A 27,453-nucleotide genomic window follows, 5' to 3' on the forward strand; every position below is an offset into this window, starting at 1 on the left:
TTTAGCTTTCTGCTTACTAATTTATTTAACGTTAACGAAAAACTATGCATCAAAGAAATGTTACAAAATAAAATTGAAACAAATTTAAGTTTTAATTGAAACTTAAAGGATATTTAATTCATTTTAAAAGCTGAAAAACTTCAGTGAACTGTTTGTAAATTGTGTGCTTTGTTTTTGTAGTATATTGTAAATATTTTGATAGTTAATTTTAAATCTAAAATGTGACAATATTTAAAAAAAAATGAAATTGTGTGGCAGGTAGATTTATTTTGTTTTTTTTTATTATGAAATTTTCTTTGCACTCGCCGCAGGTCAACACAACGAAAAGTTGCTCGACTAGTTGTTGACTTTTAATTGTTGTGTGTGGTCAAATAAAAATATGTGGCATGTTTGTTGTTGATGTTATTAATATTTTTTAATTGCGAGTTAAATGTGTTTGGCCAACAATCAGTTGAGGCCATAAAAAGGCAATCTTTCATCGACACACACACAACATTTGCACATTTCTCACGTGCTCGTTGTTTAATTGGAAAGCTTTTTTATCGCATTTGCATTTGTATATGTTGTATGTTGCAGTTTGAAGAAACTGCATAAGGTGCAGCTGCTTGTCGATGCATCGTGCAACGTCTTCTATCATGCCAATCTGGAACGTCAGTCGAGGCAGAACAATGTGATTGGCACACGCAACTTTGCGGCCAATCAATGCGATCTCAATTTCAGTTGGGCTCAAATGGAAGCATACGCACTGCCCCCATCGCCTGCCACCCCCGATGCGTCGGATGAGGCAGATGTGGCTGCCACCGAGTCAAGCAAACAGCGAAGGCAATCCAGTAACAGCAACAGCAACGGCAACATGACTGACACCACCTGGCGCAACTATAGTCACTTTGTGCAACTATCGGGCATTGACTTTCGCAGCAGCATGCAGCTCGTTTTCGATGTGTTGCAACAGATGATCGAGGTAAGTTACGTTTTGAGTTGAATGTATGAGTGTGCTTGCTAGGTTGCAACTTGCAACTGCCACCACATAAATGTCAGTCACGTGCGCACAAATGCAGCATAATTTCATTATGTCAAGTGCTCCAGTTACTGCTCGGACATTACATGCCAATCCATTTTCCGTTTTCCATTTTCCATTTGGAGTGATCCTTTGGGTCTTGCAAATACGCGTAGCTTGCAACTGATTTGTCCTAGAATTGAATTTGTTGGCTTGTCAGTTGGTTAATTGGGAAACATGTTTGCAACTCCAAAATCTTGTTTAACTTCAATCTTAACTTTAGCAAAATCAAATACTGGTGCTGCCAAACTTGGTAAAGTTTAGCGAAATCTGCGAGAGTCGTGATCAAATCAAGTGGATTAAGGAGCGCACAATGCGACTGCAGGAACAAATTGCCATGGACGATACGATATCACATCAGGTGAGTACCAAACGTAGGAGAAGGCCAATTCATTTCATTTCATTTTATCCTGCATTCTCGCATTTTCACTCTTGCAGCATATAATCTACTTACTGTGCCGCACTCAGGCACTCCTGATGCCCAGCCACGGGGAGTTGCAACACTTGGCCTCGCTGATTGGTAACGTCTATCTGAAGAGCTCACATTGCTTCATACGCATTGCGGCACTCCAGGGTCTACTCTGTCTATTAGAATGTTGCAGCAGAACCAACACGGCTATGGGAAAGCTCAGCGATGAGCTCACATTGTTGCGTGACTTAATTGTGGGCTATATCAATCGTCATGGCATCATTGATGAAAGGTACACACACACACCACACACATACATACTTAACAGTCAGTACATTAAGAGTACAAAACCGTACTCGCCTATTCATTCAGTCAGTCTACCAGTTGGCAAGAGATCCGCCATGCTTTTAGCCTGAAACAATAAGCATTGCCTGGCAACCAGTTGGCCATTAACAAACTTCAATTGGATAAGCTTGTTTCACATCTTTATCAAGACCACAGACAACAGCTTAATAAGCATACAAAACCTTTACTTTACCTTTACTAAGCTCTATCAAAGCACCAAATTTTAATCGAAGATGTCAGAGGCAGGATCTTTCATTTATAGTGATGTGAAAATAGATCTATTTATGTGATTCTGCATTTTAGTTTGAAAACTGAAATTTTTTTCATACTTTTACCTTAAAACTTGTATAAAATCTTCAAATTTGCAGATTGTAAATTTTTATCATTATTTGACATATAATTTTATTCAGCATCAAACTTGGAATATTCAATTTAGTTTCCATCACTGTCAATGATGTGTACTTTACGAACAGGCAAGAGTATTAAGTCTTCGACAGCCTGAGCTTAATCTAAGTCCTTTATGTGCGTCTTGGCAACACATGCTAACAGTTAAAAGTACGTTGTTCACTCAGTGTATTAGTTAAATTGTATCTTTCGCTAGGTCGCCTCATCTAATAATGGCCAAAAGTTCGCATTTTGCATTATGAGTAGTTTGCTTTGGTCGTCATTTGCAAACATCCAACAGTTCTCAGTTCCCTACTGTGCTTTGCTTTGCTGTTGTCTGCATTGAATTTACCTGGCCTGGCCTTAGGGGGGAGTGTTATCAAAAAGTTTTTCAAGGACTGCGACGGATGCAGAGCACACTTCCGCTCACACAGACATTTTAGGGCGCAGCTAGCTTGGTAAGTCAAAAGTCGAAGTTCTAATAACTCGACGGGAGAGCAATGGCTATTGAAAAGTTGGTTGCTGGTTGTTGGTTGTTGGTTGTTGCTTTGACGATAGATTTAGCCAAGTCAAGCACAACGTCTGATCGATGGCACTGCCGGCGCTTTTGCGGTTTATCCCCATGTTGTTCTTGTTGTTGTTACTTTGTGTACGCCAGCAAATAGTAATTATTGGCATTGCAGCTGCTGCTGCTTTTGCTGCTTCTGGCTGCAACTTTTGCCAACTCCTTGCTGTGGCTATAGATGGAATTTCATATGCCAGCACTTTAGTTGCTTAGCTACTTCAAACATGTTGTTGTTGTTTGTGTTGTTGTTGTTGCTGATATTGCTTCTCATGCTGCGCACAAAATGTGGCCCAAGTTTTATAGTCAACCTTGAACATGCTTACCTGTGTTGTACGTGGCATATCACGATTTGCCACGTCAAATGCAAAAACAAAACTCTAGTCCAACTAGAAAATTATTAAATTGAAATCGAACGAAAATTGCGCATACGCAGCGGCAGCGTATATCCAATAAACGAAAATCAACGCAAATTTGTAGGACCTGCCAAGCAGCAGCCGCAACTGCAACAGCGCCAACAACAACAACAACAACAACAGCACGCAAATGCGCTGCAATTTGGCGTCATTTAGCAATAAAGCGGCAGCTGAAAAACTAATCAGCTCATAGGCAGCTGGCCATGGCAAAAGCAGATCCCCCAAACTGGCCTAATTATTTTGTAATTCAGCGCGTGTGACGAGGCACAACGTAAAGGGTTAAAGGGATGTTGCATGTAGCTTGTAGTTTGTTGGACATTGCACTATGGCTCCAAAATACATTTTGACTGCATAAATTCTGATATATACAGTAGAAGCAGATTTCAAAGTTATTTATTTCTTTTTTGTTTGATCGTAGATAAAGTTTAATACAAAAATAAAATGTTCTTTGTATTTAAAAAAATAAAAAACATATGTTAATTTTTATTCTGTCAAAACAGTTACTTGACAAACGGATTGTACATTTGTTTTGAAATTTTTTATTTATTTATTTATTGTCAAACTATAAGCAGCCGACACTTCACTATACATTTAAATTAAAAATTAACATTTTAATTAATTTAGCCCACTATTTCAATTAAGTACACTTTTTTGTTTGTTTGTTTTATATATTTAAAACCATTTTTTTGGCTCTAGAATTTTTTTTTCAATATCCATATTTCGTTATTCAAAATAATTTTGACCAGTCCGTGCTTTTTTTTTTCTTCTTGGAATTTATACCAAAAAAATGATTTTGTGACCATTGTGCATTGAGTAAAGCGCAGCTATTCGTGTGGCCAACGCAAGACTTGTAATTAATTTGGAGAATACTGAAAACACTATGGATACGGGTAACGGACAGTGGTCAGAGATTGTGTTTGTGTAGAGTTGTTACATTGATTACAGGCAGCGCCAACAACTTGTAATCGAATTCAATGTTGCATGCTACATACTTGTACTATCTTTTAACTTTTACAGCCCTCTGCAGTTCAGCGATGAGCATACGAAACTGGTGTGGACGCTCAATTACAGCCTGATCGAGTGGACATCGAAATTTGTGCCCCAATGTCATTTGCTATCGAATACGATAATTGCGGCCAGCAATTTCCTAAAGAAGACCCACAATGAGGATCTCTATTTATGTGTGCTGCATGTAAGTACAATACTAGAACTTGTCATTGGCCTGTTGCTTTGGCTTGTCAACTTGCCAATCGTTTGGCATTGATGGCCCTAAATGCTCGACCATTGCCCATAACCAAATCAAGGCAAGCCTCTCTCTTCAACCCCCTTTGGCTTCAACTATGTCGCGCTTAATTGGTTTTTTGATTGACAATTTTCAAGAGGCAACCAACCAGTCAGTCGACCAACTACAAAAAATTGAAGCATGCCACTTCTCTCATAACTGGCAGACGCAAAAAAATAAAAAAAAAATAGAAGCCCAGGGCAGCAACAGAAAGAATGTTTATTGGCCAAAACACAGCGTCAAAACAGCGCAAGTTGCACACATGTCCCCAATCACGCACACTCACACACCTATGCATATGTGACTGTGTACGCGTGAGTGTGTGTCGTCCTGATTCTGCCTCTGTCTCGTCACAAAGCCCATATAATGAAATTGTTGCTCAAACATTGTAGAAGAGACAACATCAATAACAAATTCCTCAGTTGGTGCACATAATTTGACCATTTAACAAGTGAGTAGCTCAGATTTTAATTACCTTTGCTATATGCCAGTGGATAAACAAATTGCGTACATCAACTCCGACAGTAATTAACAAATACTTAGTAATGGAATTCTCGACAGTTTCATATACACTTGTATGACACTATTAAATACTCTACAGAACTTCGATTGACATTTTTAAATATTTTCTAATTAAAACTAATTAAAATTAAAAAATGCTGTTACTTTAGATCTTTTAACTCTTGGCTAAAATTGTTGATATTTGCTCTTGTAGTTGTTAGTTAGTGTTAACTTAAAGATATATATGTGCAAAAAACGTTGCAATAATACTTTCTCTTTTGTTTTATGGCTAAATTAGATTTTTCATATGAAGAGTACAGATTTAAGAGCATAGTAGGTCAAAATTTGGCATGAGAATAATATATAAATTGCCATCAAGATGGAAAAATGTTTGTCAGTTGTTAAACAGTTAAGTTTGTCATCAGTTTTTATCTTTTGTAACGAAATAAAATTAATAAAATAACAATTAATACGTATAATAATAAACTGAAAAGTGAAAATCAGAGTAGACATATCTTTGGGTGTATACACAAATGTGCGCATACAGACGAGGTCAGCTGTATATAACCGCTTGATAAGTATGCATTTTCGCTTACTTCCGGCCATTGAGCATTTTTCTGTATGCTGGAGGCCAAATTAAAAACGACTTTTGCAGCAATTTATGAAATTTGCACGCAATTCAATTTTGTCATTGTTATTGTTATTGTTGTAGCCGTAATTGTCGTTGTTGTTGCTGTTGTTGTTGTTGTTGTTGATGCTACTTGCGCTTTGATGGTGCATATTGGACAGACAGGGACAGCATTTAAACTAATAGAGCACGAGGAGGTGGTCGACAACGATTGTGGTTGAAATGAGACACAGCGAGCGAGAGAGAGGGACAGCACAACGCAAAGGACAACAACGGGGCAATAACAATAACAATTTGCCACTCAATTAGCGTGGCCATTACTGAAAATCCACTTAAGTATGCTATGATAAAATTCAAAAGCGAATCGTTCGCTCCATTGCTATTTGGTCTATAAGCCTGTCTTTTCCTCTCTCTCAACCTCTCTCTCTCTCTCTCTCTATCTCTCTTTTTCCCTTTGTGGCCCTTTGTTTCGGTTTCTGCCTCTGTTGATTTTGAATACTTTTTCAGATGTTGTGTTTTGTTTTTGTTTTTGTTTTCGTATTTGTTTTATCAGTTTCCTACATACATATATTTATTTATCTGTTGCCTTTATTCGTTTGGCCAGGGTCTCGAGCGCATGGTGGTCAACAGCGGCAATGGGAGTGCAGCGCCTACCACAGCTGAGGCAGCCGGAAGTGGCTCGTTGCGTGGTGTCGGAGCGGTCGCTGACTCTGGATGCGGTGGCGGTGGTGGTGGAGGTGGTGGTGGAGTTGTGGTCACACCACAGTTGCGACATAAAATTGAAAAACTTGCGCTCGAATTGCTGAAAATGGAAAATGAGAAATTTTCAATTCCGGCATTGAAATTGCTTTTGTCCTGCATGTATGTGGGTAAGTACAATCAAGAAAATAACAACAACAAACACAATAAGAAAGACAAACAACAAGGCTAACAAAACATCTGTTCGTAGTTTCAAGAAAGCAACCAAAAATATTTTGTAATTTTATTTAATGTCACAACATTTGCCGTTGTTGTTGCTCTATGTTGAGAGAATCGACGACTAGGAGAGGGAGGCGAATGTCTCTAGCGGCTAGCGAAAGTTGTGAGTGCAACTTGGTCTGTGGCATGCGGCTTTAAAGCTGTGGCAACACCCTGTAATTGACTGAGGCCGCCGTGGTCTCAGAGAGAAAGATATTCCAGTCAACATCTATTTAGTTTTGTTTTAAAATTATTAATAATTTAATACACTCGCAAACATTTTAGCTACTTTGGATAGTCAATATTTTGCTAACTTTAATCAGAATTTTACCTACAGTAGATCTAGAGGCAGAATTTTTTATACGAAATGAATGAAAATTGAAGCCAAACCCAAATGTATGTGTTTAGAGTATAAACTTTATACTAATTACGATATAAGGTATTGATTGAAAATGAAAAGTTAATATTTGAAATTTTCAGTTTTAAAAATTCCAAAGGGGGAGTCTTCGCATTGAAATCGAAACCCAGAGCCAGAATTCAAAATGAATTTGAGGCCAAACCATGATCAAAATGTCATTCCATCCAGTTTTAGGTTATTGGTTTTTTTTTTTTTTTATTATAAAGAATTAAAAAAAAACTAATTTTATTTTCAATTCCGGTTACGTTAATTATAATGAAACGCTTAGGTTCGATTAACGATTCCGGGTTTATGCCTTAATTATAATATTAAACGTATAAAATATTTTTAAATTTAAACTTTCCTTTGGGTAAATTTTGACCCTTGTTTTATTTTTTCAACAAGCGAAAGTCAATTTCGCAGTGTTCAATTGTTTGCTGTCTGGTCAACTGTTTGTCGCTGTCCATTGTGGTCATGACTGTGTGTGCGTGTGTGTGCGTGTGTGTGTGTAAGGACATGCTTTTGGTAATTGCTGCCGATTCTTGCTGCTTTAGCACGCCAGCTGTTTGGCTGTCTAGCAATTATTCCTGTTGCTGTTATCAGCGTAATTTTGGAGCAATTATTACCGCTCAGCATTGTGTTTGACACTGCACACACATTTCATACACACACACAGACAGACACATTTAAACCACACTCACTTCTCACTGCTCATTTGAAAGCGTTGTTAAATGTTGGCTTAATGCAGTTGTTGGCTTTGTTTTTGTTTTTGTTTTTGTTTAGTTAACTTCATGGTCATTTTGGACACTGCTTTTGGCGTTTCATTAGCGAACACTCAACTCCACAACAACAACAACAACAACAAAGATAATGAGAAGATGAAGTAGAAAAGCAATAACAACATTTGGACCTACACTGCACAACAGGCGATACAAGAATACATTTTCTAGTTATCAGGATAGTTTTGGTTGAGCTTCACTTAATTATCAGGACACTTGGCTAGCAATAAGCCAGTTTTCTGTCTCTCCTGCACTCTTGATTTTTGGCCAGTTGGCTTAACTGAAAGCCGCTTAGTTGCGTTTCATTTAACTGCAGTCGGTGCAGCGAATTTAGTTTGCCTTTAGACCTGAGAGTGGTTTTTTTAAACTTTAACTTTAGCTTTGGAGGCAAACAGTAAATATGCGTAGCAGCTTTTTGGCCAGAATGGCACAAATGTGGCACAGGATGCGGATGCGAGGATGCCACACGATGCATATATTTTTCTTGCACTTTGTCTGTGGAGATGCGGCAATTCGGCCAGTCGCCGATTTGGCCATTTTGCCGTATTGGCCGCATTGGCCGCATTGGCTTGGTACTTGGCAATTCCCAGAGCATGCAAATCCTTTGAAAAATGTCAATGTTTGTGTGCTCGCTGTGCGTTCCACGACGCCCACAACACCGAGTCGGAGCTTTTTGTAAATGGCAGCATAGGCTACGCCGGCCACACAAATCCTAACCAGGATGAAGTGCAGCTAAGCGGAAGTTGGCCATTGCGTGGCGTGCGCTTTTTGCTCGTTTGCCAGCTTGGTTTATTAAAGTGTTTGACGGCGCTGAAAAATAAACAAAGGACCGGGTCCAGATCCAAATTCAGATTCAAGTCCACAACGACAATGACACGCCCACCTAAAACCGGGCACCTTTTTGCCCAGTTGCAAAGTTGCCGAACACGCAATAATAAATATTTGCGGCAATATTGCGCGTTCTTTAAGGGGCCAAAACAATGCTGAAAACCCTTCTTTGCATTTTTTTTTTTTGTTATTTTTTCTCGGTTGCCGCAATGCTTTCACTGTTGTTGTCCTGCCTGCCTGTTCTTTCTTCCTTTCCCCACTCCCGTTTTGCTCGTAAACGAATTTCTGAGTTTGTTAGATCCCTTTTTTTTTCTTTCCTTGCAACGCTTTCGGCGTTTGTGGTGCGCATAATTGTGGCCAACAGCAGCTCGAGTCTTAAGCTCAGTGCGGAGCCAACAACGAGCACAATAGCCAAATTGGCAACAGCCACGCCGCCAGCAACCAACAATGTTAAGCCTGGCCAAAACAAAGAGGGCGAAAGTTGCCGCTGCACTGTAAATAATTCGTAGACACCGAAAGCCAAATGCAGCCACATTAAACAGCTAACGGCAAAGGCAAGGCTTTGACCATGCCACACACACACACATACACACGCAATCGTGACCTGCAACAACTTTTATCAGCGTTCGTCTGCGGCTTTTGGCTTTCAACGCACAGTTAACATCATTTTTCACCTGGCCCTAAAGCCTAACGCCCATTAATTTGACCAGGCTCTAACATATCTTTGTCAGCTGCCCATCATCGTCATCAACATCATCATCATCACTGTAAACGATGACCAACAACAAAAGCAATAAAAGAAAAATGATAAAGTTTAATCGGATATGCCGCTTATTATTGGCAATTTCTGTGAGACTAAGCCCAAATAATTTCTAGAATTATTAAATTTTAATATCAAATCATTCCTAGATGTAATAAATTTTAATATTAAATTAATCTCAATTATGGCATTTATGAGACAGCCGAAAATTAGAAAGTGCTAAAAATTTGAGATACTTAAAGTCAAAGAAGAAACTCGGTCAAAAGCGAGAGACGCTCACAAACATTCAAATTATTCATACAAACATTTATTAGAGTACATTAATTGAGCAATTGTTTTTGACGAAATTAAATATTGACATAATTTATTAAGCAAAAAAAAAACATTTTCATTTTACAAATAATAAGAGTAATGTGGTAAACTATTTTAGCAAATTTTTAAACAATTTTTTGATTTTTGTCTTTGTTAATAGAACTACCATACTTAACTAACTTTCCACTAACAGTGGATTAGGATTAAGTCCAGCAACATGCATGAAAATATCTATGAAAAGTTATAAAAGGCGAGCTTAAATAAAAATAAACAGAATTAGACACTGTTAAGATGCAAGTCTATTTTACACATATCTTATTAACTTTAGAGTGTCTTTTGCAAATGCATAATGGATATCTACTAGTCGAGCACATACTCTTACAGCAGCTTTAAAGGCATACATAAAAATCAACTCGAAAAACAAACAAATAAACTTTGTTGAAAAGCAGCGATTGCAAAAGCAAATCTGTACACACTTTCACACACAAAGACAGACAGACAGACAGACAGACAGACAGACAGACAGACAGACAGACAGACAGACAGACAGAGAGATATAGAGATATAGGGACACCCACACACACACACAAAATATGTATTGAAAGTCAGACGCGTCAAGGTGTCTGGTTGTGGGTTCTGCCCGGGCTGCTTTTGGCCCTTGCCTGGCCCGTTCCGACCTGGAGAAGAGGGCCAACAATCAGCTCGATGTACTGCAAGGTAAAAGTGAAAAATCCATAAAATTTGAATGTAAATTTATGTATGTCCTGGAGGAAGTTTTCGCTCTGACATTGACGTTGGCATTTGTTGGTCGTGTTGAAGTCCGCGAGCGTGTAAATAATGGCTAGTAGTGTTTTGGCTGCTTGTTAATTGTAAAGTTTTCAGTTTGTCACACGTTTCTCTCTCTTTCTCTTTATTTTATTTTTACAGGCTCTGCTGCGCAGCTGGAGAACACGGAGCTATCGAATGGCATTGTGCAGGACGATCCGGAGATAATCGCGCTGCAAAACGATAAAGTCGATATACTTTTGCATTGTATTAAATCATCGAGTCGAGACGCCGCATGGATTTATGGACAAGTACTGTGCCAAATTATACGTGATTTAGTGCCACCGAATGAAATATTGACGAAGGTCATAAAGGAGTTTCTGGCCATAAATCAACCGCATGGCGATGTTATTGCCACGATTGTGTATCAGGTGAGTAGCAAGCAGACTCGCTATCAAAGCCAGGCTAGACAGTCAAAGTCCAAGCAGTCCAACCAGCTGCTGGTCAACAAGCAGAACGTACACTCAGAAAAATAATCAAGACTTCCCTACTTAAACGGGGGATATTCAAGTACAAACGATGTCAAAATCTAACTGAGTTCGGAATAGACAAAAAACTTCAACTGTCACTTAAAATAACCTGTTTTTAGTAGTCATATAACATTTAATTTTAAACTTAAAAACCTTTAATTGATTTAGTATGAAAATCTTTTTTGTTTCTGTAGATATCCCAACCAAACTCACAGACTTTACAGTTGACATGTTCTTATATATTCTAAGTAAGCTTGCTGCAATTATATACTTAGAAATGGTCCTTCACAATTTTTAGTTTAAGATCGATTCATAATTTATTTAAGAATTTTAGTCCAGAGCAATCACGGACGTATCTAACTTTAGAATATAATATTTTTCTGAGTGTACAAAGACATCGAAAGTCGACATTCGGCCAACCGTGCGTGTCAGGTGTGTGTGTGTGTGTGTGTGAGAGAGAGTGAGAGAGAGTGTGTGTGTCTTTGAGTAAGCTCTGGGTAGCTTTATGGGCTGCTGTGACTTGAGACTTTGGAGTGGTGCAAATGCAGCGCTAATATTTGGCACGGTCAGCAGTCGAAAGGGTAAAATACTTGCCTTCACTTGTCAGTGTGAGTGTGTGTGTGTGTGTGTGTGTGTGTATGCCCGGAATTTGTTGGCAGCTTGAAAATTAATGGAATTCATGGCTACAGCTTGGCCTTTCTGACCAGCCCAAAACGCACGCAACTATGTGGGTCAGTGCGAGGCATCCACAGTGGTGCCATAAAATTTTTTCATTACATTCAAGGTTGCCCAGTGGGCGTGTGTGTGTGTGTGCCTAAGTGTGCATGAAAATTAATAAAAAAAAACACAACAAAAAAAATCAAGGGAATGCAGAGACTTGAATTTAGCCATGTATTTTGGTCAGCTTTAAGCGCATACTGCACTGTCACATTTGGGCCAAGTTAACTGACCTCAAGCCAAAAACTTGGCCAAAGCTGAGGAATTTCATTTGTCCAAAATCGTGCCACAAAATATATAGAGCAAGTGCAGCCCTTGTTTTTTTTTTTGATCACTTTGTTGCATTCACTTTCTGGTGTTGTAATCAAAAAGTGTTGTTGCCCCCTTTTGTTTTAAGCTTTCACTGAAATTTTCATCATTTTCTTATGCTTTGTTTCATTTTGTATTTTCGTATACTACGTGCTTTGTGCTTGCAGGTGTTTCGCTCCGCTATTGACTCATCGTACCTGCAAATGCTGCAGGACTGGTTAATCTGTACGCTGCCAACGTTCCTGGCCCAGAAGGAGGAGCAAGGTGTCTGGGGTCTCAGCGTCATCTTTTTATCCGCTTCCATAAATCTGCATTTGATTAAACTATTTCCGTTGGTGCTCGGCATTGGTGTCTCGACAACGTCGGCGGCGGCGGCAGCAACAACAACAACAACAGCAACAACAACGGTACTAGGAAAATTGGGTCAACACGAAATTGCATTGTTCGTGACAGCTGCACAAGATTTCCATGCGAAATTGAGTGTCGAGCAGAAGCTGCGCTTTCGGGAGGCCTTTAAGAACTATGAGCAGAGTCAAGTTTATGCCGGGATGTTGCAGCGTCTCTGATAGCGATAAGACCGTGCAGAACCTGGACCAGCGAATCGGATTTGGCCAACAAAACTTGCTCCCTGGACAAGCGCAAGCGTGAATAACTAATTGCGCTGGGCGCTAACAAAGTTCAAAGCGGATGTCCTTCTACTTCTGTCCTCGCTCCTCAACCTCAAACTTCTTTAATAGTTTGCGAATTCAAAATTAATTTATGGTTTACATTATGTGTAACTAATATTTAAATTATAGCCCCCTCTCACTTTCAGTCGCTCTCTCGCTCTGCAAACGCTTCAAACTTTAACGACCCGCAATTAATTCCTGAGACGTCCCCTGCCTGCTTTTAGAATATTGTGTTCTTGTCAGTTTTTCGTAAAGTTTTTCATTTATATATTATGACTTGGCTTGTTAGTCCGGGTTAAAGTTGAGCCAGCGAGCGTCTAGTAGTCATTAGTATGCGGCCTAATCAATTGCTAGTTAATTTCATTAAAAATTCCATTATGTTAAATCAAAAAAAATATATATATATACTTTACAGACTTATATACATCAATTGTAACTTTAAAACACTGTTTAAAATGCTTCAAATATTTAATAAAATGCAAAGCTACAAATAAACTTCATGTTGTTTAATTTTTACGTATAAGCTGAATTTCTTTGAGAGATTAATATTTATGTATTTGGTTTTTCTAATGGCAATCTGTGGTATAATGCCCATTAAACTGTGCAAATCTGTTTGAACTTTGCACTTTTTCAGTGCTCCGTCTGTTGATGTTTCTGCCATTTTGCGATGATGTATGTAACACAGTTTATGTGCAATTTTGAGTGAAGTTACAAGTAAGCGCATTAAAATTGACAAAATGTCACTCAAAAAGTATCGGAAAAGTTCTTGAGACTGCAAAAGGTGAGTTTGTTCAAGTTGAATGCAGTTTGATTGACTTGCAGATGCGCTTAACAATTTATTAAAAATGTATATTTAATTTATACTATTTCTTTTAATAAATAATACCTCATCAAAATGAATCAACAAATGTGGTTCAATAAAAATTATTACGTTATTGATAATTGTTTGTATTTGTAAGTCAAGTGGAAAAAACCGGATGATTTAAATATGCTGATATGCCCAATCGACTTGTTGTAGGGTGACAAGCAAGAAATAAGAAGATTTTCCGCGAATTCGTGACTTATAGAAGTTGCACAAAAAAAATTCAGTATACTTTGTTAAAAGCCCAACCCTTAGACACAGTGTGTGTGTGTGTGTGTGGGTATGTCTGCGTGTATGCATGTATGAGTGTTGGAGAGCAAAAATTGACAGATCAACTTTTTGAATGCTGTAGCATAGTGTAGAGTATCTCAATGTGTGGGTGAGTGCATTTTGCCGAGTAAATTTACCAACTGAACAGACAGCGGGGTAAGAAATGTTCATAGAAGTTACAGCCCACATCTCTAAATGAAGTATAAAGCTGTAACACATTATGTAATCGAGAACAAAAGGGAGGGAGCGGGTGGATGTTGTATCTGAGACAATGTCCTTGTTGTAGCCATTGTCGCGATTATGGCACACGCCAAGAGGCAATTTGGCTGTCGCTCTGGCCATAAACTGCAACATTTCGGGCTATCAGCATTTGGTTACGCTTCATTTGGCCAAATAGCCGTAACGGGCCCGGGCACAGATTGTCGCTGTGTCGCCCCCGTTTGCCAATTTATGTGGCGCGACTGACTGACCGAGCATTGAGTCCCCCACATACTGAACTGGCAGATACGCAGGTGTGCCAGACACCATGACCTACGAATGTATCTCTGACAGCGACAGAGCCAACGACACTGCGGTTTGTCGCCAGAGAGTCCTGTTCCAGTTGTTGCCACATGTTCCACATGTTGCCGCTCTTTGCTGCTGTTAAAATTTAAAAATGTTAAACTCACCACTTTTCGGAGTTGCGCTCTTTGCAACGTGATGCTCTTAAAACGAACTGAAGATTCGGCTAGGTAGCGCTCTCTCGTGGTTTCTCTCTCTCTCTCTCTCTCTCTCTCTCTCTGAGAGTGTAACAGCGTTCTCTTGTAATGAGTAGGTCAGTAGTGCGTCTGTTTCGTTTCTCTTTTCGTTCCAGCTGCTTTGTATGCAGTTCAGCACAAAAGTATGCTACAATTTCTTAATGCTCAACGTCTCAGCGGACACACACACACACACACTCAGCAGCAGCAAAAACACGACAACTGTTACACTCACAGTTATGATTATGATTATTGTTATGATGATAACATTGTTGCTATTGTTTTTGTTGCTGTTGTTGCTGGCGGTGTTGCTGCTGTTATTGTTTGGCTATTTGTTTGGGCCCAACAATGACTTATCCAAGTGCGTCCAGTTAAGCGTGCGCTTTTATGACGCCAATAGTTTTACTTCATTGAGCACACACACACACACACACACAAAGTGTTTGTCTGTGAAAAAATTGTAGCACATTATCTAATGAACAACATCTGCTGTTCAAGTTGAAGGAGGACTAATTTGAAATTTTAATTATATTGCGAGCATGATGAAGTGACACCTGTCAGCGGCCGATACGCCTTAATCACGCCAGCGACTTGGCCACGCTCACACGCCGAAATAGGTTCACGTGTAAAAATCAACACTGGACATCGCGGCGCTTATTAAAACTGAATAAATTATGCAAAAGTGCGCACAGCTCGATTTTCTTTTACCCCCGCAAAGCCCAACACAAGACGAACACAGCATAATTAATTCAGCTTCTATGTCCGGCCATAGGTAAGGAGTGGAGAAGAGTGACAAGGTGTGGGCGAAATGCAATCAAAACGTGTATAAAGTTGGTCAAAATGCGAGCAGAAAGCAGAGGCAAAATATTAAAGTGAAGTCAAGATTCTCACGAGTCGAGAGCTGAGTATCAATAAGAGGACATCTGAAACGGGAGGAGGAAGTGACTCTGACATTAGAATAAATAAATGCATGAGTGAGTGCATAAATGAATGCAACTACGAATGAATGCACACGCGCAGCCAGCGATGAGCTGCCAAACTTGCAACGATACCAAATTCAACTATGCGGCGACTTTTCTCTCTCAGTGTGTGTGTGTGCGTGCAATGCATGTGTGTGTGCTTGTACGCGTTTGTGGCTCTGTGTTTGTGCAGGCAACGCCTGCGGGACAATGCAATATCCATGACAAGTATTTCAATTTCGCGTTTTCCGCATCACTTCATAGAAATTTAAATGCCAGCAGCGAATATTATTCGATACGCTTTCAGATAGTTTATTCTTGGTTTTTTTTTCTTTTTTTTGAGCTTAGAATTTTTGAATGAATGCTTAGCTTATCAACAACTCAATAAGTTCGCCATAATATTTATTGTTTACTTATTTTATTGTTTACACTGAATTAGCAAGAGCAGCGCAATTAAGAGTTTTGTTTACACTTTAAGTCGCTTCAATGCGCACTCACAAACAAGCACTAATTCCATAGACAGTTACATTAGCCTACTTACATATATACATCAATATCTGCAGCTACGATTATACGTACATATTTACCGTGAGTAAAGAAAGTGTTTTGACAAAATAAAAATTCATATATGTTTAATTATATGTTTAATTATTTTTAAAAATATTTAAGTTCAATAAAAATCAACTTCCTTTTTCTAAGAACAATAGACAAAAATAATTAAATAAGTGTTGAAAATATATATTTTTTGCTTGAGAAACTGTCTAAATTTTTGATTTTGTCACAACACTTTCTTGACTAACTGTATAAATACATATTTATTTATACTAGAAGTATGCTTACATTAAGCGTTAACAAAACGCGCTCAAAGCGCAACGCGACTTAAAACGCTTGCCTTGTTAGCGATTTCTATAGAAGTTTTAGTTCGTTGTTTTTGTTGTTGCTGGTGTTGTTGTTGTTGTTGATAACATTGGTCCTTTCATTTGCGTCATGTCCGTTAATTAACGACACATGCTCAGCCTATAATTGCTCGTATTTAGCCGGTTGGCCACGTTTCCAAACCAGACGCTTTAAGCGTCCACAAGGCAATCGCAATCAATCTGCCCGCTTTTGTTCCCATTCCTTGTTGTCTACATCTACATCTTCATCGCAGTTGTTGGTCAATCACTTGGATTGGATATACACCCATATATTTTGTTGCTGTTCCTGCACAACGTCACCAGCTGTTGGGAGCTGTGGCCAAAGTGGCGCTTAGAGGCCCGTTGTGGAGGTGCGGCCACAGGACGTTTTTCGAGGCGGCGGCAAATCGGATGTGTAATTCTGGTAGCGGTTCGAACAGTTAATGGCCTGCAGAGAGAAAAGAGAGACAGAACGAGAGTGAGAGAATTGGCGGGCATAAGTTAATGCTAAAAATACATAAAATAACGACAGTAAATTGAGCCGGGGACTCACAAAATGTTTGATTAATGATGTGTTTGGTTGCACGGCAGTTCCAATGGAACCTGTCGATGCTTTGGCAATTCCCCTATCAAGGCAACCCACTGTCTGTGGCTTTGCATTTGAATGATTAGATTTGATTCAATATTCAATTATTTAACTGGTTTGAGGTGTTGAAATGCCTACAGATACTAACTGGGCCCATTCCCTCCCATTGCGTTGGCCGTTTGCATATAAATGATTTATGAATTTGCGCTCTGATTGAACTGCCACGAAATTGTTGATTAGTGCGCCATCATAGAAACAACAACAACAACAACAATAATAGGTATAGCAATAACAACAACAACAACAATAGTACAGACTCTGGCATTTTCATGCAATCGCTCTAGGGAAATGAGTTACGGTTTTTGGCCCCGTCGAATTTGAAACCATTTTCATTGGCATTGTATGTGTGCCAGTGTGTGTGTGCCAGTGTGTGTGTGCCAGTGTGTGTGTGTGTGTGTGTAGTTGTATTTACGTTTTGGTTATTATTTGATTACGTTGCATGTGAAGCTATGAAATTTACACACAGCCTTCAATTTGCAGCAAAATTATCAAATAATCGTGGGCTTAGCCACGTGCCAAATCTGCCCTACAATTAAAAATCATTTTAATACCCTAAAGCTTATATATGTTATAAAAGAGCTATATTTATTTTATGAATAATCCATATTAAGCTTATCTAAATACAAATACAATACAAAATTTTCTTTGTCAAAGAAAAACACATATTTTTAATATTGATGAAATTATTTAAATTTCTAGTTCTACTGCTGTTAATATATGCCAGCTACACTATTAAGCATATTTTCTGTGTTTTCTTAGTCTTTGTTTTCAATTGAGAGACAGACAAATCTATTCCGAAAATGCCCAACATATTCATAAAATTAAAGGGCACAAGGTAATAATAGCTAAAAACCAATTTGTAAATAATTAAAAGCGATTTATCGATCACTTAATGTCACCACAAATCGATTATTTATGGAATTCCTTATTTTCAAATAACACAGTAACAAACTCGAGCAAATTTTTAGAGCCGAAAATAGAGTTCTGGTGTAATTCAATTTCGCACACAGCCACACAAATCACATGCACACAGTGTGATGAAAATAGAAAACAAAAAAAAAAAACGTTTGCATACGTTTGACTAATTGGTAATGGACGAGCCGTCAGTTTTGCAATTAGCCAGTTTGATACGTCGATACGTGTTTTCGTACCTGGCTGGACGAGGATTTGAAAGTGAGGCGAGGAAAGAGAGAGAGACGAGTGGATTGGGAAAAGAGGGGAATGGAATATACTATGTAGATACACGCGCCTAGCACAATAAACAATAACAAAAACAAAAACAAAAGCAAGCGAGCAACGCAGCAATTTAATTAATGTAATTAATCTAATTTAATGACTTGACAAACACATCAATTAGCGCCAACCGAGCGACCAGGCTCAGTTTGGCGCGCAATTTATATGCAAAGTACCAAAAAGACTTTACAGTCCAAAATGGTAAAGCTACCAACAACAACAACAACAACAACAAAACAAATTAAAATATTAAAATAAGGCCACAAAATGATTGAAAGGAAATGTTACAGCAAATGCGCTGGACTTGTTTCTCGCCATCGATGGTTTTCCATCGAAAGCAAGCAGCACCCACAGACAACTCCACGACTCCAACTGTGTCGACAGACGGAGACTGTCTGTTTGTCCCTAAAGTAATTAAAAGTAAGTAAAGCAAAGTCGACCACCCATTTTCCATTTTCCCCTGTGGTATGCGAACGCACGGGGCGTGTCCATTTGCCTCGATTTGGTTTTGGTTTTATTTCCTTTCTTTGCTTTTTTTCTTTGATTTTTTTAAACTCGTACTTATGTAAATGGCGGCTGACCAAAAGAATTAATGCGCGCAGAAAGTGAGCTGAATCGGAATGAGTCGATGTATTGTATTATATGGCCAGAAGTCTGGGTCTTTCTTAGTCCCAGTCACAAAAAAAAAAAAGAGAAAGAAGAAATCGTGGGCATTTTACAGTCAACGAACCCATTGAATTTGCATAAAAGCTTTAATAACCGTAGACCTTCAGGATTTAATGAATCTGCTTTTAATAGTGACGCATTTTTTTAAGCACTGACCTCCCCCATCTCTCTACCATCTCCACTCGCACTGTAAAATAAATCAAAATGAAATATCCATGCAGAGAAGTCGCTACAGAAATTCCAAAAATAGATATCGTTGCTGATCTGATCTGATTTGATTTAATTTGATAGCTTTTCTTGCTTATTGTTTGTTTGAGAATCTTTTTTCAGGTTGTAAAATTTTGGTATTTATATCGCAATTTCTGGCGCGTCCCACGCGGCGTATGCGCGTTTTTCGCACTTAACTCATTAAGGCCGCCTACTGGCTGAAAATGTTTCAGATTCGTGCGCGTTTCTTCAATATTTTCGAATTTTTTATACAGCTTATTTTCTTGTGCTGCCGTTAGCTGGAATAATTTAATTGATTTATCGATGGAAACGTTTGAAGAATTAAAAGCACATTAGTAACGTCGTCAATCGAGCCAGATACCTGACATTTTCACAAGAGAATTCAAAATAACGCTACACCAAACGAAAGTTTCATATACTGGTAATAAATGTATTTTTGCCACTTTATAAATCATCAAATTGTATAAACTAGGTCGAGAGCTGGCACTTAATATACGAGTGCGAGCTATAAAAAATATGACACAAAGTAAAATAAAAAACAGATAAAATCATAAAGAACAATGCGCTTAAAATGATTCAATTGGCAACATTGAATGTATTGACTGAGCACTCGAATGGCAACAATTGAAGTACAGATTGAAGTACAGTAGATATGAGAGTAAATCCTGGCAATACTTCTACTTCAATGACTTACCTTGTAGAAAGCCTTGCGGAAATTATCAGAGAGAAAGGCATAAAGCAGTGGATTGATGCAGGAGCTGGTATAGGCCATTGTATGTGCCACAATCTGCACAATGACGCTTAGCATGGTGGTTGAAGTATACACCTGTAGAGCTCTGAGTAGCAATATCAGCTGGCAATCAAAGTAAGTAAGTAAGTATTTAAGTAAGTATTTATATTATATACATTCTATTTAAGCTTTAAGTCTTTCACTCACCTGCACAGGCAGCCAGAGGGAGGCAAAGGCGATGACCACGACAACAACCAGGCGAGTGACCCTCTTCCTGCCCCGTTGAGATTCCTTGGACATGCGTACTCCGCTTCCTTGATGCCAGAGGCGCATAATCATGCGCACATAGAGCCCACTGATGATCATCAGGGGCAGCAGATAGGAGGTGATAAAGAAGGTCACCTGATAGGTGGACAAGTCCAGCCAATCATTATTGGTGAAGCGGCAAAAGGACCAGGTGATGTTCGTGTTGTTATTGTAGGCAAACTGTCAATGCAAAACGAAATACAATATTACAATATTACGCATACGCCATGTCAACATTTGTTTGACAGTTTCATGACCCCAACAATCATAAATTTAACCATATAGCATACAGTTAGCCAAATAATTTTTAGCTTAGTTAAAAATTCACTTTTTTAATGTTTTAAAAAATAGTTAAGTGCGTTGAATCACTTTTTTTTTAATTATTAAATAAAGGTTAAATAATGGGCTTAAATACAACAATAGTTTTTTTTTTGTGAAATAAAACATGTTTATTTTTTTCTTCTATAAAACATTTTATTGACTGACTGTATATCCGAAATCAACTTGTTCAAGTAGTTTGAATAACTACAAGCTCTCTCACTATCTATCTATCTGTCTGTCTGTGCGTCTGTCCGTCTGACTGTCGCAGACAACAACAGGTAATATTTGAGTTTGCCCCTTCACATGACGCACTTACTATTTTACTCCCCTCATCTCCTCCTCCCCGCTCGTTGACCCTGCAGATTGTGCTGTTCTGTAGGGTCATAAACTGCCTCGCATATCGTAAAAATATTTACCAGGCCTTTTGTTTACAATATTTGTTTACAATCGCCGTCGCAACATTCTGTTAATATATAATACTATTAAAAACTCTTCCAAAAATGCATACAAAATTGCTTATTTATGGGATAGACAAACAATAGGCCAAGATAATGGCCATATTGACAAGTGCAGCTGCAAATGTTAAGCCATATGCTTAAATTTATGAATTAATTAATTGTCTTCGAGTTCGGTTGAACATTGACTTTTAATGTGATTTTCTTGTTCAAAGTGTTTTTGTATGTGTAAAAAAAGGCATAAACAGAAACTGACCCAACTCAAGTGGGCCAAGATGAGATAACATAACATCATATAAACAGCTGTCAATCAATGCCATGCAAGATTCAATATTTAATGCCCCATCATATGCCCCATTTTTGTATATATAGAAAATATTTAGATATTGATACGCACATCTGTTATGGCCATTACTATTTGCATGTGTGTGTGTGTGTATGTGTGTGTGTGTGTGTAGGCAATAGACATTGGAACGTAATATGAATATAATTAATAGCAAACTGTTAATTAACATGTTGATCAAACATGAGTTAATTATGTCTTTTTATCGCATGTTTCGCCTTTGTTTGTCTACATGTGGGAGTGTGTGTGTTATCGACACACACACACATACACGATACATATTCAATTTGGGCTGCTATTTTGCCAGCTTAATCCTCGGGGCCAAAGCAAAACAAATAACAAATAACAAGCAAAACAACAAAGCAAACGCAGCAAAGCTCGAGCGTGAAAAAAGGAGCGTGAAATGGCATTTAATAAAATATCATGTTACAATAATAACACCACAATAATAGCACTAACAGCCACAACAACAACAATAGCTGCAAAGCAAATGGTCCATTCGATTCATTGATAAAGACTCTAACGGCGATAAGATACGTTTAATTACAGTCGACTCGATTCGATTATGAGTGGGCGTTTCACGCGTGCGACTCAGAGAATGGAGACACCCCCCCTCCTCCCCTTCTCTTTTCCACCTTTGCCTACACAGACAAAAAATATTCGGGATTCCGGAAAAAATCAACTCATGGCGCTTCAGTTGTTTTGGATTTTCTTAAACCATATATTCATAGCATATATTTAAATTTAAATAAAATTTAATTGTTAATTTGTAACCAAATTTTTATTTTACGATTTATTTGAGATTTATTGAACGACTGCTTTACATCATGTACAATAAAATAAAATAAATAAATGATCATGTGATCTTCATGTCAAGGCTAATGCTAAATATAACTAAAATAGTTGTAGACCTTCAACTAAAAACGACTTTTATTGTTGGCATTGCATTATCTAAACAAATTTAGCGGGACTTATTAAACAATTAACTTGTTCTTCGCACTCTAGGCCATTGATCATAAAAACATTAGCGCTTTAATCGAAATTGGAAAATGGAAAAATTGTGAAAATGAAGACGCAATGCGGTGAGAGAGGAGGGTAACAAATAAAACCGGCAACTGCGCATTGTGCTCAGTTTCAAGGTCTTTCTGGCATCATTTATCATACGCACCGTGTGCCGTGCCGTGGCCAATTGCCTGGCTGTGATCAATTATCCAGCAATTTTTGGCAACTTAATAGATAGATAGTAAGTAATTGGTTATTGCATATTGCAAACGGATGAAGAGCACATGAGTTTGGTAGCGGGTTTTTGGCATTGGCCATATCACCCGAATTATATGTGTGTATAGAAGCTGTATAATTAAAATTTATGCATTTAAAATGGCAAATTAGTAACAAAAACAAAACAGGCGCCCGAATATAGCAAAATTTGGAATATAAACACATGAACAAGCGAAAAGAATAAACTTAAACAAAAGAGAAAATAAAAACAAAACAAGCAAAAGCTGATTCGATTCTTGTGGGCAGATATTGACGAAGTCCGATAATTCTGAACAAGCTTTTGGGGCCACTCTGACGTGGAGCGGTGTCTCGAGACATCTAACGAGGTGCCGATGATGGAAAGCAATAAATTTGCCTGGCCTGTGTTATTCGCAGCACATTCGGGCACAGCAGGCAGCACAAAGCAACCCAAAAGCAGCTCTGAAACAACCCTGAAACTTACCTCAACGTCATGCGCAAAGGTGACCGGCATCGAGATGGTCAACACCACAGCCCATAGTGTAAATATGGCAATCTTTGTAATATGCTCAGTACGCAGCATACGCGATCTGATGGGATGTACAACGGCAAGGAAACGATCCACCGACATGAGGACGAGCGTATAAATCGAGGCATAGGCGGTGACCACAATCAGATATTGAACGGTCCGACACCATATGGTGCCAAATGGCCAAATGACAGACACATAATCCACACCCGTGAACGGCACACAGAGTACGACAAACATTAGATCGGCAGCTGCTAGATTCACAATCAATAGATTCGTTGTCGAGTGCATGTTCTTGTTGAGCAGCACAACCAGGATGACCAACAGGTTGCCCAAGAATCCTGTGATGGCGATGGTGCCGAAAAATATTGGCACCACCCATCGTATGACACTTCGTATTTCCTCAATATCGGCATAAAACGAGGACATTGTCGCATTCTCCGAGCTGTTGCTGTCGCTGATGTTGCTGATGTTGTAGATGTTGCTGATGTCGTTGCTGCTGTTAAGATTGCTGATGTTGTACATGTTGCTGATGTCAATGCTGCTGTTTAACCAGCTAAAGTCCTCCAAGTTTGAATCCATTTTGTGGTAGTTCTATTTTTCTTTTTTTTATTTTTAATTTCTTACTGTTACTGTTCACTTTCTATTGATTTTTAATTGGCCGACGCTTATTACATTTCCTTTTATTGTCACACAATAAGACCGAGTACAATGCGAGTAGACGGCACGAATCGAAGCACATTTTCAATTTCGGCAATGCCTTTGTTGCGACAGTTTGTTCAGTTGTAGTATTTTCACAGTTCGCCGAATCCAAATAACAAATTTCCAATTAAACGATTTTGGCGACAAAGGCGATGCCAAAGAACAAAAAAAAAAAATAAAAGTAAACCAAAAAATATGTAAGGAAATGTTTTTTTCAATTATCATGCGCAATAATCCAAAGGGAGCAACATTACGGCGACAACGACAACGACGACATTGTCCGAGTCCGAGTGAAGGAAACCAGGAAACAACACGTAGCGAATCCAATCACCGTTCGTTGCGGGCGTAACGGACAATTTGGGGCCACACCAATGCACACACACACACACACACACGCAAACACACACGCGCACCACAGAAAGAAGGTGAGCACAATAACGGCTGTAGTCAAACGGTAATTGTAACAAGTTAAGACAACAAAAACCGTTACCAAGCACAACGCACTACCACAAGCAGTTTTCTCACTGTATTCCTTGGCCGCTTGCCTAATGGCCTGACGTCGACTGCGACGTCGACTGCGACTGCGACGCACAGGTAATCCGTGTCACACCCACGCAGTGGACATCCTTGTTGTTGTTTCTCTTGTTGTTCTTGTTGTTCTTGTTGTTGTTGTTGTTGTGTGGCAACTGCACCCACACTATAAATTGCTTATGATGTCTTTGCTCTCTTTGGCTCTTTCGTACGTTTTCTTTTATTGACAAGCCAACGACATCAGTTTCAGGTCCTTGTTGATTACTAGCTATAGACAGCTAGAATTGCAAATAAATCGCATAAATGTTGCGCGCACAGTCTACAAATTTGATAATATATATTTTTTGTTGCTTAATGTGTTTTTTGAGAAATCCAAAAATTCAAACTGCACGCGTTCGTTTCCAGCGCACAACTGATGGCTAAACTGTGCCCCAAAAGATTCGCTGTCTACGACGCTCGCAGCAGCGACAGCAGCAGCAGCAATCACACTCTGTATGTGTGTGTGTTTGTGTGTGTGTTGCCACCGCTTGCCGCCTGCCTTACTCATGCCCATCATCATTGACAGGCAATGCCTTGCACGCGCTTTGGGCCAGCGTTCGCTGTTAGCTGTTGCCTGTTGTTTGTTTATTTAGCTGGCCAAGCAGCCGCTTCAGCAGCAGTTGGCAACAATGGCAGCAGCAACAACATGATCAAGATGTTGTTTTTTTTATTGTTGTTTGGTCACCAGGGTGACACAGCATCAACATCAGCTACACCTACACTTCAGCTCCCGCTGCCAATTTTTGCCACATTGTATGGCACAGCTGGATATCAACGGTGACGTCGACACGACGCTGTTGCTTAATTTCTCTGATTAACTGTTTGTCCAAGAGCTGAAATCAGCTAGCAGCTAACAGCTAACAGAGACAACAACAAAAAACAAATACACAGTAAGAAAAATCGTTTCAAAATAAAAGATTAACATAACTGATTTTTTAAGTAGATACTCAAAATATTATAATTAATAAGTTAAGACACTATGCGAATAAAATGGCAACGACTCAACATTAAAAAAAGTCAAATATACATAAAATAATTGAGCTACCTTATAAAAATCCTAGAAAACACCGGAAAAATATATAAGTACTGAGAGCAAATGAAAAATCGTGCTTGAATCAAGTATTTTGTACTTAGTTTCAGAATTTTCGGGATTAACTTACTCCGACACTGATTTCATTTTATTCCAAAATTCCCGAATTTTCTTTTCTGTGTACAAATTGTGTTAGACAGCAGCACGCGCATTTTTCCATATACATTCGTTTAATGCGCTTTCTCAACCAAACAACCAACCCATTTTTATTGTCTGGGGGCGCTTATCACAGCGCTTTTATCGCACCCGACAGGGACACCTTTTGGGGCGCCACAGAGAACCGCAAGGCAGCCGAACAGCTGCTGCATGTTTCTACTGACTCGGTTAAGTCTCGGCCCATTTACATGGCCATCATTGGCAATGCCTGGGCATTCACCTGTCACTTGCAGTTGATGGGTCAGACGGGTCGCCGCATCGACGCGACGTCGGCGTCAGCTGCGACGGCGACTGCGACGGCGACGCGTGCGTAGGCTGAAAATTGCGTTGATGGAAGCTGCCACGCCTCAGTGCGCCTCTGACGACGCCACCAACGTCGCGTCGCGTCGCGTCAACAATTTGACGAGATTAAATGCGTATTAAGCACCGCATGAAAAAACACTAAAGAATAAACAAAATAAATGGAATCGGCTTGAGCCTGCCAGCCAGCCTGCCTGCCAACAGAAAGCAAAAGTAATAATCATGTATATTTAATGTGCAGCATTGCGAATTTAATGAAGTCTTTAATATTTAATGCCAAAAATGAATCTACTTACATTTTATATACCAATTTCCTATTGCATACTTTTCGGCATCAAAAAATTGAAGCGATTATTCGATCACATGACAATTAAGCGCAGCCAATCCGATTTTAACTTTTATGAATCTGATTGTATAACGAGCATAAAGCATAACAATGTGTGACCTCTCAACTCTCAACCGAGTACCCAATTCCGTAATTAACATTCACACTATTCAAAACTATATTAGCTTAAGGCAACAGCTAATGATAGTCTGGCTAAAATTAAAAGCCAGTCAACTTTTTAGCAAACACACTTCAAATAAATTAACTTGTGAATGAATGAATGACAGACAAGAGGCATGCCACACTCCAACACACAAGCACACACACATACATAAACACACACACAGAAAGCTTTATTAAATAGATTTTGAATACGCTGAAGATTAACTGCTACGCCCATTCACAGGCCGTAATTTTACATTATATAAACAATTTTATTATGCCAAAACTTTTGACTTGATTGAAATGCTGTTCCGGCAAGGTACAAAAGGACGACACACACCTCTCACACACACACACACACATACACACATTCATTTCGTCAGATTCTCACATAAAAAATGCTTTGTAATGTTGATGGAGTCAGTAGATTCTCTTCTTTTTTGCATTATCATGAGGCAGGCCATAGACAGATAGGCAATGTAATAAGACTAGTGTTAATAAAGGTCGCACAGTGGTAACGGCACTTGAAATATTTTTTAAAATTTGAATTTTTTTTAATAAAATGCTAAGCTATGAAATCCCTACAAATTTTACCAGAAAGGCTTAAAATTAATTAGTTGTTAAGTTATTAAAGTATTAAGCTATTATAATGCTGAATTTTGCCTAACTTAATCCCATTGTCATTGCTGTTTTGTTGTGCCGGTCGACTCTATTGTCATTCAGATGGACGAAATGATGGATTATCGCCTTTTTTGTGTTGTCGGCGTCATATTTTCCTTTATTTCATTTTCAGTTTGGGCCAGTGGCGTTGCATCCATTAAGTCTGTTGTTGGCAAAATGGTTTTGGGGCACAAACTTTTTTTTCATTTTTTTTTTTTTGGGACAAAAAGAATTAATAAATGTAAATCGGCAGCAAACTGTCAAAAGAAAACCGGATAAATCCTTAAACAACACTAACAGCAGCATTAATCGACATTTCTGACAATGTTCGGGAATGGAATGGAAAGAAGTTATAACGGGAAAAGGGTTCACTTTAGAACAGCTTTTCCTATTTAATCATTCAAATTGACTTTCTTTTCTGATGGCCGTTAATTTTGAAATCCTTTTTAAAATACGCCCTGCTTT

The 27,453-nt window shown here is 38.8% G+C and overlaps 2 protein-coding genes across 2 annotated transcripts in view; one reads left to right on the top strand and one right to left on the bottom strand.

The window, feature by feature from the left end:
• Nucleotides 1-13,001, top strand: part of LOC117789567 — a 49,824-nt gene extending 36,823 nt beyond the window's left edge. The window contains exons 23-29 of the mRNA XM_034628600.1: nt 577-961; nt 1,281-1,418; nt 1,496-1,758; nt 4,191-4,365; nt 6,189-6,453; nt 10,545-10,813; nt 12,106-13,001. Of these exons, the coding sequence (XP_034484491.1) occupies nt 577-961; nt 1,281-1,418; nt 1,496-1,758; nt 4,191-4,365; nt 6,189-6,453; nt 10,545-10,813; nt 12,106-12,504 (1,894 nt within the window). The 3' untranslated portion in view covers nt 12,505-13,001. The remainder of the gene's footprint in view (nt 1-576; nt 962-1,280; nt 1,419-1,495; nt 1,759-4,190; nt 4,366-6,188; nt 6,454-10,544; nt 10,814-12,105) is intronic.
• A 3,195-nt stretch (nt 13,002-16,196) lies between these two features.
• LOC117789569 (allatostatin-A receptor) lies at nt 16,197-24,674 on the bottom strand. Its single transcript, XM_034628601.1, has 4 exons — nt 22,979-24,674; nt 20,041-20,319; nt 19,798-19,956; nt 16,197-16,778 (listed from the first exon to the last, which is right to left on the bottom strand). The coding sequence occupies exons 1-4, from the start codon at nt 23,603-23,605 to the stop codon at nt 16,683-16,685; spliced, it is 1,161 nt and encodes a 386-aa protein (XP_034484492.1). The 5' UTR covers nt 23,606-24,674; the 3' UTR covers nt 16,197-16,682.
• Between the last annotated feature and the right edge of the window lie 2,779 nt (nt 24,675-27,453).

This window comes from Drosophila innubila, assembly GCF_004354385.1.
Source record: "Drosophila innubila isolate TH190305 chromosome 3R unlocalized genomic scaffold, UK_Dinn_1.0 2_E_3R, whole genome shotgun sequence".
Classification (NCBI taxonomy): Eukaryota; Metazoa; Arthropoda; class Insecta; order Diptera; family Drosophilidae; genus Drosophila; species Drosophila innubila.